The 14063-nt window shown below is 30.4% G+C and overlaps 3 protein-coding genes across 8 annotated transcripts in view; 2 read left to right on the top strand and 1 right to left on the bottom strand.

The window, feature by feature from the left end:
- LOC124431339 (elongation factor-like GTPase 1) overlaps positions 1 to 7835 on the top strand; it is a 54583-nt gene extending 46748 nt beyond the window's left edge. Inside the window, exons 4-5 of the mRNA XM_046979125.1 lie at positions 3422 to 3609; positions 7019 to 7835. Coding sequence (XP_046835081.1) covers positions 3422 to 3609; positions 7019 to 7207 — 377 coding nt within the window. The 3' untranslated portion in view covers positions 7208 to 7835. The remainder of the gene's footprint in view (positions 1 to 3421; positions 3610 to 7018) is intronic.
- A 225-nt stretch (positions 7836 to 8060) lies between these two features.
- LOC124431361 (serum response factor-binding protein 1) lies at positions 8061 to 9852 on the bottom strand. The gene is made up of 2 exons (XM_046979198.1): positions 9551 to 9852; positions 8061 to 9447 (listed from the first exon to the last, which is right to left on the bottom strand). The coding sequence occupies exons 1-2, from the start codon at positions 9593 to 9595 to the stop codon at positions 8116 to 8118; spliced, it is 1377 nt and encodes a 458-aa protein (XP_046835154.1). The 5' UTR covers positions 9596 to 9852; the 3' UTR covers positions 8061 to 8115.
- A 302-nt stretch (positions 9853 to 10154) lies between these two features.
- On the top strand, positions 10155 to 13802 carry LOC124431344 (ATP-dependent Clp protease ATP-binding subunit clpX-like, mitochondrial). Of its 6 annotated transcripts, XM_046979161.1 has the most exons (8): positions 10323 to 10437; positions 10515 to 10631; positions 10985 to 11083; positions 11168 to 11374; positions 11459 to 11610; positions 11689 to 11875; positions 12098 to 12999; positions 13090 to 13802. In XM_046979161.1, the coding sequence occupies exons 3-8, from the start codon at positions 11014 to 11016 to the stop codon at positions 13342 to 13344; spliced, it is 1773 nt and encodes a 590-aa protein (XP_046835117.1). In that variant the 5' UTR covers positions 10323 to 10437; positions 10515 to 10631; positions 10985 to 11013; the 3' UTR covers positions 13345 to 13802. The 6 variants fall into 6 exon arrangements, with proteins under 6 accessions (XP_046835142.1, XP_046835096.1, XP_046835126.1 ...); XM_046979186.1 differs by lacking the exons at positions 10323 to 10437; positions 10515 to 10631 and adding an exon at positions 10155 to 10300 and having other exon boundaries at positions 11689 to 11863; XM_046979140.1 differs by lacking the exons at positions 10323 to 10437; positions 10515 to 10631 and adding an exon at positions 10155 to 10300.
- Positions 13803 to 14063: the final 261 nt, after the last annotated feature.

Here is a 14063-nt window from a genome sequence, read left to right as displayed (position 1 = left end):
CACCTTTCTATCGTAAATTGTAAAAAAATGATCTGAATTATGTAAAAATAACAAAAAAAAAAAAAAAGAAGAATGAAAAAAAAAGAAAAGAAAGAAAAAAACAAACTCGCGTTTTAACAAACAAATATTTGTTAAACGCGACTTTAATCGTGAAAACAGGTAAATAATGTTTGAAGAATATTCATTGAAAAGAAGACGGTAATTATATATATATATATATATATATATATATATATATATATATATATATATATATATATATATATATATATATATATATATATATATATATATATGTAAAATATAAGTCTGAGAAGGATCAAGTTTTTAATATGCCGTCATAATAATAATGGATCAAGATTAATTGAAATAATTGAAGAAAGAAAAAGAAATCTGGGAATCGAAAGTTAAAGTGGATGAAGGTGTCTCGAAGTGGTTGGGAAACACTGCTTCATTGATGGAGGCTGCGGTCCATTCACTCCTCCCTTCTCCATCTCTCCCTCTTCCCCCACTCCGATCTTCCTTCTCGTGCTGCCCCACGGCATCGTACACTATCCTACCTTGGCCTGTCCTGGCCCGACAGACTCTCCTTCCTTTTCTCTCCTTTTCATTCTCCTTCTTTCTCCTCTTCCTCCTCTTCATTCTCCTCTTCTCTCTCTCTCTCTCTCTCTCTCTCTCTCTCTCTCTCTCTCTCTCTCTCTATCTCTCTCTTTCTCTTACGAACTAGTCGTTAGATTCTAGAAGACCGAGTTATACCCTTTCGCCTGATTCAACTCTGCTGGACATCAGGAACGTTGTCAATGAAACTATCGATCTATACCTTAAATTTAGGATTTAATTCATTATTACATTATGAAAAGTCTTTGGATAGATAATAATTTCAAATAATTATCTTTCGTTGATCATTTAGATGAGTATAAAAAAGAAAAGTATGAAATAAGTACAAATTAGTCGGGCTCGGGATGATAATTTCCATAAATAAATGATTTATTTATTAATCGTTGAATGGCATCAATCCGGTTGTCATCGGTGTAGGATAAACTGCTCGTTAAAGTACGCGGTAATCCATGCCGATCTTTAAAGTGGGGTAAAACTCTCTAGAAGGCGGTAGCTCTTTCCTATGAACGTCACGTAGCTCATAAATACGTTATAAAATCACAAGAGAACTGGCCTGTACGGCGCCTAAGACAAGTCTGTCTTGTTCTGTTCTATCGTCGTCGTTGTCGCTGTCGTTATTGTCGTTGTCGTTGTCATTGTCGTTGTCATTGTCGTTGTCGTTGTTGTTGATGGTGGCAGCCTTCGGCTGTCTCTCTAAAATCAGGTATTAGAAAGAAAAAGAGAAAAAAAGAGAGAGAGAGAGAGAGAGAAAGAGAAAGAGAAAGATGCGAAAGAAGGAGAGAGAAAGGTTATCGAAGGTAGCAGCGAGCAAACACGGTCGCACATTGGTGGTGGGTGTTTCCGAGTAGAACGGGGCTCCCAGGGACGAACGAAACGGGGCAGGTGCGCGCAGGTGCCTCGGGACTCGACCGGAAACTCCTTGGGAGGAGACGCGTCGATCTCGAATCTCGAAAGATACGCTTCGTGGCAGAGCGATCGCTGATCCAGTTTGCGTCTATTCTACCAAAAGAAACGGACAAAGAAAGGACTTTAGAAATTTTTTTTTCTTCCTTTTTATCTTTTTTTTTTCTTTCTTTTTTTTTTTTTTTTTTTTTTATATATATATATATAAATTAACTCTAACACATGAATGAGAAAGTTAATGGCGTTGAAAAAATATCATGTCGATTTCCCAAGTATATCATTTTATTAATATTCAAGATACGTGAATTTAATTAAAACAAAAATTAATTGGAAAGACTTTCTAATTTTTTGTAATGTAACGATTATATACTATTTAAATAAAAATTGAAGGTTATTTAAATTTAAGTTAATTAGAGCAATGTGAGAGATTTATAAGATCGGAAACGAATCGATGTTGCGAGATTATTAATATTCCAACACGATTAGAACGATTGCATGGTGAGTGTAAACTGGAATGTTAATATGGGGGGGAGAGGGAAAGAGAGAGAGAGAGAGAGAGAATGAGAATGAGAATGAGAATATTGAATAAATCAAAGTAGTTCTTTTATCCTAAGTGATTCCTTCGAAAAATGGAAATAATTTTTCTCTCCTTCTCTCTCTCTTCTTTCGAATTTTCTTCTCTCTTGTTTACGGAAACAAATCTTATATAATGAATCTTGTTGAGAATGTCGGTATAACGAGTCCTCACGAATTATTATAATTCTGCAATGTCCCCCCGGCGTAATATAACTTACGCAGAGCCGAGAAATCATCGGTTATTCGCATCACAGATTATGTCGAGCGTGTAGAAAGAGAGAGAGAGAGAGAAGAGAGAAGAGAGAGAGAGAGAGAGAGAGAGAGAGAGAGAGAGAGGACAGCAGGTATACTATATTGATAAATAATGTATGAACGTTCCTCGGTTGTTTTCCAACGCGAACGTTTGCACGATTCTACGTGCCTTGACTCGTTATTTCTATCGATCGTCATCTTATTTCGCGATCGAAACCAGAAGAAATGAGAGGGAGAGAAAACATTTTTAGTCTCCCGTTCATCGGAAAACGATAAATATATCGTATCATGCATATTACAATAAGCCTATTTATTACTCGAGTCCATTCGAGTATTTATAGAAGGAGCACAAATTTATTTGTTCTTCAATATTTTGTTCAAGAACCGTGAGGCAAATTAAATGAAATCTTTAAAGAACGAAACTAATTTACGAAAAATAATGAATGGATTTAGCGAAATATTTTAACGAAATTAATCTAATCTAATCTAATTGTATAAAAGAAAAATAAACATACTTCTTTATTTTTAAATAAAAATCTACGTTCACTTGATTATATTTAATAATAACTATATACTGATTCATTTTTATGCACATTCATATCCTTTTTTCGTTAATTCTTTGTAACGTCATATAACTTTAAAATCATATATTTATATAAGATATACATACACATATACACACACACATATATATATACACATACACACATTTCCTCATGTATTTTTGAAATTTTATTTTATTTTTTGTTACGAAAGTATCAAAATTAGTTCATATCCCAAAAATAAATATTTATTATAAATGTAAGTTATACTTGGTATAATTTTTAATATAAACTATATATTTAAATTATACTTAGTATATTATTTAATTATAATATCCGACTATATATATAAAAGTATAATATAAATTATACATATTCTTTAATATAAGTTATACATTACAAGTTCCATATTATATCATTTTTTGTGTTTAACCCAAATAAAAAATTTGAGTTATGAATTAATAGAACAAAAAAAAACAAATGGAAAGAAAAGAAAAGAAAAATTAAATGAACTTTTTTAACATTTTTAGGCAAGTTGTATGCAGCTTTCGGAAGAAGACAAGGTCGAGTGGTGGCCGCTGAAAATGCTTTGGGTTTCGGTGGACAATTTCGTGTCCTGGCTACATTACCGGTTCCTGAGAGCTTTCAGCTTGCGAGGGAACTAAGAACACAAACGTCCGGATTAGCGAGTCCCCAGCTGGTTTTTAGCCATTGGGAGGTAAGCTGACCAAAATCTAGCAAAGATAGTAATACATAGATCAGACCTGGGTAACCAAAGGTACACTATCTAAAGCCGGCTTGAGATTACTTTAAAAGCTTAGCCCCCTCCCCCCAATAGTCTTTTAAGAGAACATTTTTATCTTTCAACAATTATTTTGTTTTTGACTATCTTCAACAAATGATTAGAAATTAATGAATCGGTTTTTATTATTTTCATGTATAATAAATAGTGTTATATGTTTTTCGTTAATATTTTTTGCATCATAAATGTTTATTAAAATATAAAAAAAATTAAGAAAAAATAATTTGCATTTCAATTGCCCAAGTCTGAAATAGGCATTAATAATAATTATTAATATTACGATTATTAAATATTCAAAATTTTTATCCTTTATATATACTGAATTATGCATTTTGGATTTAGACATAAATGTAGAAAAAAAACATCTTAAATATAAACATTGTTAATAGTTATATTACAGTATTAATACAACTATTAACAATATCTATACTTCTATTGTTTATTTTAATTAAGTATAATAGGACATAGATCTCTAATAATATCGTTCTAGGCTGTCTTCTAATCTTTAACCAAAAGTATCAGATACCTTTTCAGTCGTTTTTCTCCTTTGTTTCTATCCTTTTGACAGGTGTGTTACCTAACAAAAGATACTTGAATATCATCTCTTATTCAAGAGACTAATTTTTTTCTAGATGTTCTTTATTATATTTCAAATAAAATTGTAAATATCGAAAGAAAAAGAGAAAGAGAGAGAGAGAGAGAGAAAGAAAGAGAGAAAGAGAGAGAGAGAGAAAGAAAGAGAGAAAGAGAGAAGAAATTTTTTGTAATGATCTAACTACAGGTATACGAATGGGTACCTCGTGAATCTCCTGAAAATCGTTAACAGAAGATACCTAATGTTTGATAAAATCTAGGGATAAAGAGAGAGAAAGAGAGAAAGAGAGAGAGAGAGAGAGAGAGAGAGAGAGAGAGAGAGAGAGAGAGAGAGAGAAAGAAAGGAAAGCAGAAACGTTAGGGTCCCAACGGAGTCGAAAAGTAGGAAGATTCCGGGTGAGGGTGTCAGCCTCTTTTTTCCGGCGTCGCTCGAAATCCTTCGGTATAACTTTCAAACCCCCGGCGGGCTATTATTCCATGTACAATGAGGACGATCGACCGGTGACGGGACGACAATGCAGAAGGACCATAGCCCAAGGGCCCTTTACGAGCACGTATAAAACCTTCCGTAGTTCCGTTTGGTAGAAGATACCCCCCTCGAAGATATCTTGGCTCGCTTATCTTCTTGAAACGTCCTCCTACAAAAGCTAACCGTCACTATTTCGAAACTCAAACGTTTATTATCGAGCATGCAAAGTCTCATTCGAAGAAGATGGTATATTATCGTTGATGGTGCACCTTGACGTGTTTCAAGCCTGAAGAGAAGCTTCTTGTTACTTGGTACTTGATACCTTCCTTGACTATAAATTTATACGATTTATAGATCTTCTCTCTTCTCTTTCTATCTGTTTATCTTCTTCTCGAAGAGAATCGTTTTCTATTTAATAAAAAAAAAAAAAAAAAAAAAAAAAAAAAAAAAAAAAAAAAAAGAACAAACAAAAAAAATGTCACCCTAAAAATTTAAGGTTGGAATAGAAACAAAAATATATTAACAGGATGGTCTTTGACCGTTTAAGAAAATTTTTAATGAAAGAGAGAAAAAGAGAACGAACGAAGAGACACGCAAGTTACTTCGAAAGAGTAAAAAGAAGGTGCGCGATTAAATCGGTGAAATTAGTACTTCCGTTCGGAAATTGAAGAAATAATGACGATAGTTAGAACCGGAAATCGTATATACACGACGGTACCTCTCCATCTTTTGCTCGCTACCGCGAAGAACCGCTGCTGGTAAACAACCGAACGAGGATGGTCATTTCTTTTTCTACGGGCTCCCTGCTGGTAGGAGAAGGAAACTATCCCTACCATCTTTCTTTACGGGCACTTTTCTCAAGTAGTGTAACGAACAAAGACAGAACGGTTAAATTCGAACACTATAAGTCCTAACGAACGATTGAAAGAAATATAAAGAAGAAAAGAGAAAGTGAAAATTTTTTTTTTCTTTTTTTTTCCTTTTTTCTTTTTTTTTTTTCATTTCAAATTATTCCATTGAAAAAAAAATCATAAGAAAACACAATATTTTTCTAATTTAACACTTTCAAAGTTATTTTCAAAATTAGCTTTACGAAAAAAATTATATGGTGGTTGAACTTTTTTTAAGGAATTTTTTTTCGATCAAAATTGTCACGGTTTTCATATACTTACTAACAAGGGGTATAATCTAACGAGTAACCCGAGAAATCAATCAAAAGTATTCTTACGTACAAAAAAGGAGATGGCGTTGAATGATACTATAAGGGAGAAGGAAAGGAATACCATGGTAACGCATAATGCCAAGACATAATATTCCGAAAACCTACGAAAACAAATCTGGTTTGAAACAAAAAGTGCTGTCTACCATCTGTTGTTGAGTGACGAGCGTCTTCGTTTCTACCGGTAAAATTATTGTCCTTTCTTATGGACTACCTCTGATTCAATTCCACGGGCTATAGATTATCCTTCTCGTTTGCTTCGGTCCGCACCAGGTGTCCGCATCTTATAAATTTCAATACGGGTGAGAGCGAGAGATGTAGTTGGTGAAAAAAAGGGAATAAAAGAGAGAGGAGGGACGAGAAAGAGAGGAGACGAGCAACGTATCTGGAAAAAAATATGATAAAAAAGAAATGTTAAAAGGACTAAGGGTGGTAAAAGGAAATACAAACGGAAAATGAAATCACCTGCACGATTTTCATTCATTCTTTTTTCTTTTTCGCGATACAATGTTTAGCCGTGTCTAATCTTATTTATTAATTATTATAATAATAATAATAGTTAATAGTAATAGTAATGGTAATAATAATAATAATAATAATAATAATAATAATAATAATAATAATAATAATAAAATAATAATGAAAATAAAAAATATAATAACAACAATAATAACAACAGCAGAAACAAAATTTCATGTGAATATCATGCGTCTCGTATATGTCCCACGGATATCCTTTCGTTCTCGGGTCTTCCTCCTCTTCCTGGTGTCTTCGCTTAACCGAAGGATAGGTATACCCTGTGATGGAATTACTGAATGTCCGATTAACAGTTAGGATGTAACGACGACATTTTTGTAGGGTCTTCTTCTTGTAAAATGAGAACGATGTGTAATTTAAGGAATCCAATCAAAATATTCAAAATAGAAAATAAAAAAATTAAAATATTAATATTTAAATTATTCTCATGTATTTGTTACATGTAAATGATTGATATTAGTTTCGATTTCTTGATTTTTCTTTTTTTTTTTTTTGTTTTTTTCTAGGTTATTGAACAAGATCCATACTGGGTACCATCGACAGAGGAAGAATATCTTCATTATGGCGAGAAAGCCGATAGTGGAAATCGTGCGAAGAAATACATGGACGCTGTACGACGTCGAAAAGGTCTTCCCGTCGATTCTCAATTAGTTACGCACGGTGAAAAGCAACGTACTTTGTCTAAAAACAAATGAGAAAACTGTACATATATATATATATATATATTTTTTTTTTCCCTTTCGTTACAAGATCGGACTCGAGAAGTCCAATTTTTTTTTTCTAATCTCTATAATTCTTTTAATGTTACCATCGAAAAAATATTTATTTTAATATTTGTCAAAAAAAAAAAAAAAAAAAAAAAAAAAGCGAGAAAAAACAACTACTGATTCATACGATCATCATCCATTTTAAAATAATAATCTATTATTTTGTATAAAGTTTTATAGGAATACTATGAAATTATGAAATTAAGTTTATCTTACGTACGTTTTACTTTTTATTTGTATTCTTTAGAAACTAAGGATCAACGTAATCAATTTTTTATGTAGATTTATGATGTAGAATTTATTTGTTTAACACGAATATATGTTATGTATATATGTATATATATATTATAAACGTGCGGTGTGAACTATTTGACTAATAACGTTTATTCGTATTTGTTACTACCAATTATTATATTAGTTAACCTACTAAATTTTTTAAGAGATAGAAAAAATGAAGAATGTTTGAACGATCTATTTCTTCTACTTCCTATAATATTAACAATAATCATGGTATACAATAAAGTGTACGAAAATTCTTCTTGAGCGAAGAAATGAACATGAATGTTGAAAATCGTGAACGTAATCGCTTTCCGACGTAGAAAATCACCGATCAAAACGAAGTAAGTGATGAGGCTATAAAATTAATCATTTCCCGTCTCGTCTCGTCGCTCTATTTTGCTATACTTCCGTGATCTTTCCTTCTCGTATAAAACTTAATATCATATCAGGATATTCAATTCATTTGAATTCTTACAAAATTTGCGTTAAGAAAACTATCGCCTAAAGATAAGAATAATTTATTTATAAAGCCTGTATAAACATCGATAAGTTATAATTTATTCATTATCGAAAATGATTTTCTTTCCTTGAAAACCTTGTTTTATAATTTCTTGTTGTTTCTTCTTCGCTGCCCAAGACGGATGTAAATTTTCATTTTCGTTAGAATTCTCATTCATGACATTGTTACGTTTCTTTGTATCTTTGAAGGACGATTCATTGCTGTTCTTCTGCTTTTTAAATAAATTTTTATCTCTATTAAAATTGTGTTTACTTTCTTTTTGTCTTCCCCTTCCTTTTATTGCTTCAGAGGATTTTACATTACTGAAGAACCTATCGTTTGAGAATGTCCTTTTATCAATGTACTCTTTGGATTTGTTATTGTAATAGTTATCTTCATCCTCGGATAGATAATTATTTTCTTTAGTTGTTGAGGATGCTAAGCTAAGATACGCATCACCATCACCACTTACGAAAAATGAATCAATTTTTTTTTCAGATTCTGACTTATTCTCAATAGGAACTTTCTCATTATTTATATTCGAAGAACCATTTTCCTCTGAACTTTGTTCCTGTAAAATTTCTGTAAATCTTTTTACTGTTGCTTGTTTACTAATAACCTTTACTGTATCCTGTTCTTTATCATTGTGAGATATTTCCTTTATCTCTGCTTTCTTGATCTTCTTAACATCTTCGTTATCATATTTATCATTGCACTCTTCTGTAAATTCTGTACTTTCTTTTCTATTTCTTTTTAAACGTTTATTTTCTTTGGATTTGGTCTGTTTGCAAATCATAGGTTTTATTCTGAGAATATTCTCTGTTTCTGAATCATTTTGTTCTGAATTTTGTTCTTCCTTTGAATGATTGTTATCTTCTGTTTCTATCCCTATATTATTATTATCTTCATCATCAGAATTCGATTCATTAGCTAAAGAACTTTCAGTAATTCTAGTACTTGCACGTGTTTCTCTCTTCGTTATTGTCTTGCTCTCTTTTTCCTGTTCAGGCTTCTTATTTTGCTTTGTAGATTTACTTTGTCCAGGATGTAAATGCTCATAATCAGAGTATGTGTTGCGAAATTGAATTATAGCATTTTTTAACGACTTATAATCTACTACTTTGGCCATAATACGAGTAGTTGCTTTAGATTTTTTATTTTGTAAAATTTCTTGCAAACTTTTTGTATTAGTAATACCAAATTTGGTAATACGATCATCTTTGATCTTTTTCAAGAAATATATCTCGTTGATCAATTTATCAGCTTTCTTCTTGTTCTTTTCTTGTTGCTTCTCAGTTCCATTTTTTGTACGCAATGTTTTGGCTTCTCTAATTAATTTATGTATTACACATACTTTGGCCTGTCGTACCAATTTCCTCATTCGAACTATCTATAATAAACATATAAATATTTACTCTTATTTTGTAATAACTTAACAAACTCTCATAACCTCTAAACTATTTTAAATATACTAACTATATATAGTAACTTACCTCGTCATTAATTTCGGTTTTTCCCATTGTATAACTTTTTTTCATTAAATTCTATATTATATTTAGCATAAAATAATTTATAATTAATATTCTTTATGTAATTAAAAACATTTTAATTCATTCGATGTTGAAAGTAGATGGAATACGAATATTTTTTCGATATCACCTGGTGGTAGATAAATGAAACTAATAGCAAAGTTACCGATAAAAATACTTAAATTTGCAAATAATAATTATCACTTTAATTCCATTATTTTGCCACTAGATGGAGCTGATTTAAATTATTATTAAAGAATTCTGCGAAAAATTGTTTTGTTAAAAATCCTCTTTTAAAATAATAAACAAACAATAATAATGTTCTAATAAATATTTTAGTAAAAAGTAAATTATGAGTTTGATTTTACGATCATATGAAATATTTTATACTGACACGTATAAGTAAAACATTTCCAAATATTATTTAAAAAGTGAATATGCTATTAAATAAATATTTATGAAATACAAAATACACATATTATTTAGATTGTATGGACATGTGACTGATAATTTAAAAGCAAAATATATGATCTTAAAGAAACAGACGTAATTTGACTTATACATCCTGTTAAGTGTGCATATTAATTATATATAAACTTGTTCAGTAGATAGCGCGTTAGTCAACGGTCATACGTTTACATTCGTATATGTTTACAAAATTAGGAACTTTGGGAAACACATCGTAACATCTTGCACTGTTTTTTCACGATAGAGGTAAATTATGTAATATATATCGTTCTACACAGATACTTGCGAATGAATATCATTATGGAAGCAATTAGATTTACGGAGCTATCTATGACCTTGAACCGTATTTTTTCTTCATGAAACTTAAGTCTGTATTGTTCTGTGTGAGTGATGTGTCAAATATTTGTATCTTCTTATTTTTGAAATCCGTTTATCTTTATCGTCGATCATTTGTGAATAGGTTCGATTATTTCGTTTGACATCTATCAAATCATTCGAAATATTTAAAATAATTTGTTAATTAAATGAAAAGTATCATCGTTGATAAACGTCTTGTATATCTGTGGAGATCTACAAGGTTAGTGCTGTTCTGTTGACGTATAGATCGTGCTGTGTATTATTTTTGTTACTGTCATATAGTATCATATACGCAGTTCAGCTTTTTAAATATTCACTCTTCATAATTTGATATGTTTTCAAGATAATTGTTAATATTATTATGATGTAAATATATTTTGTGAAATAAAAAAAATTTTGTGTTCTAAACGTTCTGTCCTGTTGATTAAAGATAAAGGCAATTAATGCATGAATATTTATATTTATGCGAAGGAAAATAATTTTAATATTATATTATTCACAAATTTCTTATATTTATACATGTGAATTTGTACAGTATAATACTGTATAATAAATACATATTTAATTCTACAGATATTACATTGCCAATAGTGATTACAACAATGAGTTGTGTACGATGTTGTTTGATAAGTGCTGGACGTTTAGCATCTTCCAATCATGTTACCACTCACTGTGAGTATGATTTTTAATATGACGTATATATATTTATTTCAATATCTAATATCATATAAAAAATTTAATTTAATGATTATATAGTTCACAAGATTGTGAGAGTCGTTGCTAGTAGATCACTTACAACAAGTACAAGCTTAGCTAAAGCTCCATCTGAAACTGTACCACCTAATAAAAATAATGGTACTACAACATCTGGAAGTGCAGGATCAGGTGGTGATAATGGTAAAAAGGATGCTCTTATCTGTCCAAAATGTGGTGATCCTTGCACACATGTTGAAACTTTTGTATGTAAGTACAAATTGTTTTACCAATTATTTCATTTATTCTAAATATAATAAATAATATTAATATATGTTTTATTCTCTAAAATAGCATCAACAAGATTTGTGAAGTGCGAAAAATGTCATCACTTTTTTGTAGTACTATCAGAAGTAGATTCAAAAAGAAGTTTAAAAGAAGCATTGAGACCTGACATGGACTCCAAACATGGATTTTATAGAAAACCACCTCCACCTCCAAAAAAAGTGATACAATATATCTTAACAATACTAATATTATTATTAATTATGTAGTATATAAACACTATCAATAAATAATTTCAGATCTTTGAATATCTGAATAAGCATGTTATTGGTCAAGAATTTGCTAAAAAAGTACTAAGCGTTGCTGTATATAATCATTATAAACGGATATACAACAACTTACCTGTGCAAACAATTCAACCTAATACTGGTTCAGTTGCCTCGCAAGAAATGAATCATCCATTTACTCACAGAGGTCTTAAACCACGTAAATAATATTTCTTATAATAATCTATTATTGCATTGTAATTTATAAAATATTTTTAATTATTTCTTTTAAGTTCTATAAACATTATTTTAATTTTCACACATTATATATTATTTGACCTAATATTATTTTATCTGATAATTCATTTATAGACTTTAATATAATTTAATGTAAAAAGCTATATCACAAAGGTTAAAAGGTTTTTTATTTTTTGTTTTTCAGATTTGTTGCATATATCTAGCGTCGGTAATTCATTAGGAGTTGGATATCAAAATATTTCTGGTAGTAATGATCAACAGAAAGGATCGAATCAATCTGTACTTGGATCAGACATTTTAGACAGTCAGCAGCATCAATTGAAGCTAGAAAAAAGTAATATTCTATTGCTTGGACCAACTGGTTCTGGAAAAACTTTATTAGCACAGACAATAGCTCAATGTTTGGATGTACCCTTCGCTATCTGTGATTGTACCACATTAACCCAAGCAGGATATGTTGGAGAAGATATAGAAAGTGTTATAGCAAAACTTTTACAAGATGCCAATTATATTGTGGAGAGGGCGCAGATGGGTATTGTATTTTTAGATGAAGTTGATAAAATAGGTGCTGTTCCTGGTATACATCAGCTACGAGATGTTGGAGGTGAAGGTGTACAGCAAGGAATGTTAAAAATGTTAGAGGGTACAATCGTTAATGTACCTGAAAGAAATAGCTCAAGAAAGCTTAGGGGTGATACATTACAAGTAGATACAACGAACATACTTTTCGTTGCATCCGGTGCCTATAATGGTTTAGATAGACTTATTTCACGACGCAAGACTGAAAAATATTTGGGCTTTGGTGCAGTACCTGCATCTGAAAGTCCAGGAAGAAGAGCTGCCAGTCTCGCTGATGTAGCTAATATGTCACCTTCTACAGAAATAGACAATAAAGAGAAAGATCTTTTATTGCAACAAGTAGAAGCACGAGATTTAATAGACTTTGGCATGATTCCAGAATTTGTGGGAAGATTTCCAGTACTTGTACCTTTTCATACTTTGAATAGAGATATGTTAGTTCAAATTCTTACAGAACCAAAAAATGCTATGGTTCCTCAATACCAGATGTTATTCTCTATGGATAAGGTACATATAGATATGACAACTAATGTTTTAAAGAATGTTATATGTGACCATATGTTTTAACATATTATAATGTAAATTAACTTATTACAGGTGGAATTGACATTTACAAGTGATGCTTTGAGTGCTATAGCATCATTAGCTATGGAAAAGAAAACAGGTGCAAGAGGTTTACGAGCTATAATGGAAGCTCTACTTTTAGAACCTATGTTTGAAGTACCAGGAAGCGATGTGATGTCGGTCCATATAACAGAAGGATGCGTACGTGGTCAAGAAAAGGCACAATATATAAGAAGAGGTGAGGCAACAGAAGAAGAATTGCAACAAGCACAACATGTACAAAACTAGCAAATAATCAAAGAACAAGAGAATAGTGTATAGCTGTTTCGATGCTGTATTACTACTGTCTCTTGTAAACATTTAAATAATATAAATCGAATATAAAAATTTAAATGAAATTTTATAAATCAGATAGTCTCCAGATTATAAAAGAATACTATGATCGTTAGATAGAAAATATATAATATAATCTTAACTGAAAGTAATTATAAAAAGAAAAAAAAAATGAAAAAAGGTATTTATATTTTAAGTAACTGTAAAATAGTTTCATAAACAAAAAGAATAAATTGGTAGAATATTTTATGTGATGACTATAATTAGAGCTTACATTATATTTGATTCGAATATTGATTAAATTTGCTTTGAAATGCAAGTAATATGTCATTAAAACATATAGCAGATGATGAAGCATTCCACAAACATTGATGTATATATGCATTTTATGAAATATCTTAAATTCTGCCACATTTATTTATTGTTTCTTACTTCAATTTATACATTCATCGCCTGTTATTAACAAAATCTAATTTTTAACTCAATTTATTATAATCTTATTTGTTTTCTCTATATTTATATATCAAGAAAACAATTATAAAATTTACTATATTTTTAAGCATATAAAAAAATCGATAATAAGTTATTACATATATATCTATTCACCAATGTTCTTTTTGCGAAATTTAGAAAGAAAAAAATTTTATTATTGTATTCAAAAATTAACTAACATA

The sequence above is a fragment of the Vespa crabro genome, chromosome 1 (assembly GCF_910589235.1).
Source record: "Vespa crabro chromosome 1, iyVesCrab1.2, whole genome shotgun sequence".
Taxonomy (NCBI): Eukaryota; Metazoa; Arthropoda; class Insecta; order Hymenoptera; family Vespidae; genus Vespa; species Vespa crabro.
Note: the sequence above shows the minus strand (reverse complement) of the source record. Positions and strands in the feature narration are given on the sequence as shown.

Excerpts from the sequence above, each read along its gene's own strand:
- LOC124431361 (XM_046979198.1), bottom strand. The coding sequence starts at position 9,595 with ATGAAAAAAAGTTATACAATGGGAAAAACCGAAATTAATGACGAG. Across the intron at positions 9,448-9,550 it reads AAACCGAAATTAATGACGAG|ATAGTTCGAATGAGGAAATT; the intron begins GTAAGTTACTAT and ends TGTTTATTATAG.
- LOC124431344 (XM_046979140.1), top strand. The coding sequence starts at position 11,014 with ATGAGTTGTGTACGATGTTGTTTGATAAGTGCTGGACGTTTAGCATCT. Across the intron at positions 11,375-11,458 it reads ACATGTTGAAACTTTTGTAT|CATCAACAAGATTTGTGAAG; the intron begins GTAAGTACAAAT and ends TCTCTAAAATAG. Across the intron at positions 11,876-12,097 it reads TCACAGAGGTCTTAAACCAC|ATTTGTTGCATATATCTAGC; the intron begins GTAAATAATATT and ends TTTGTTTTTCAG.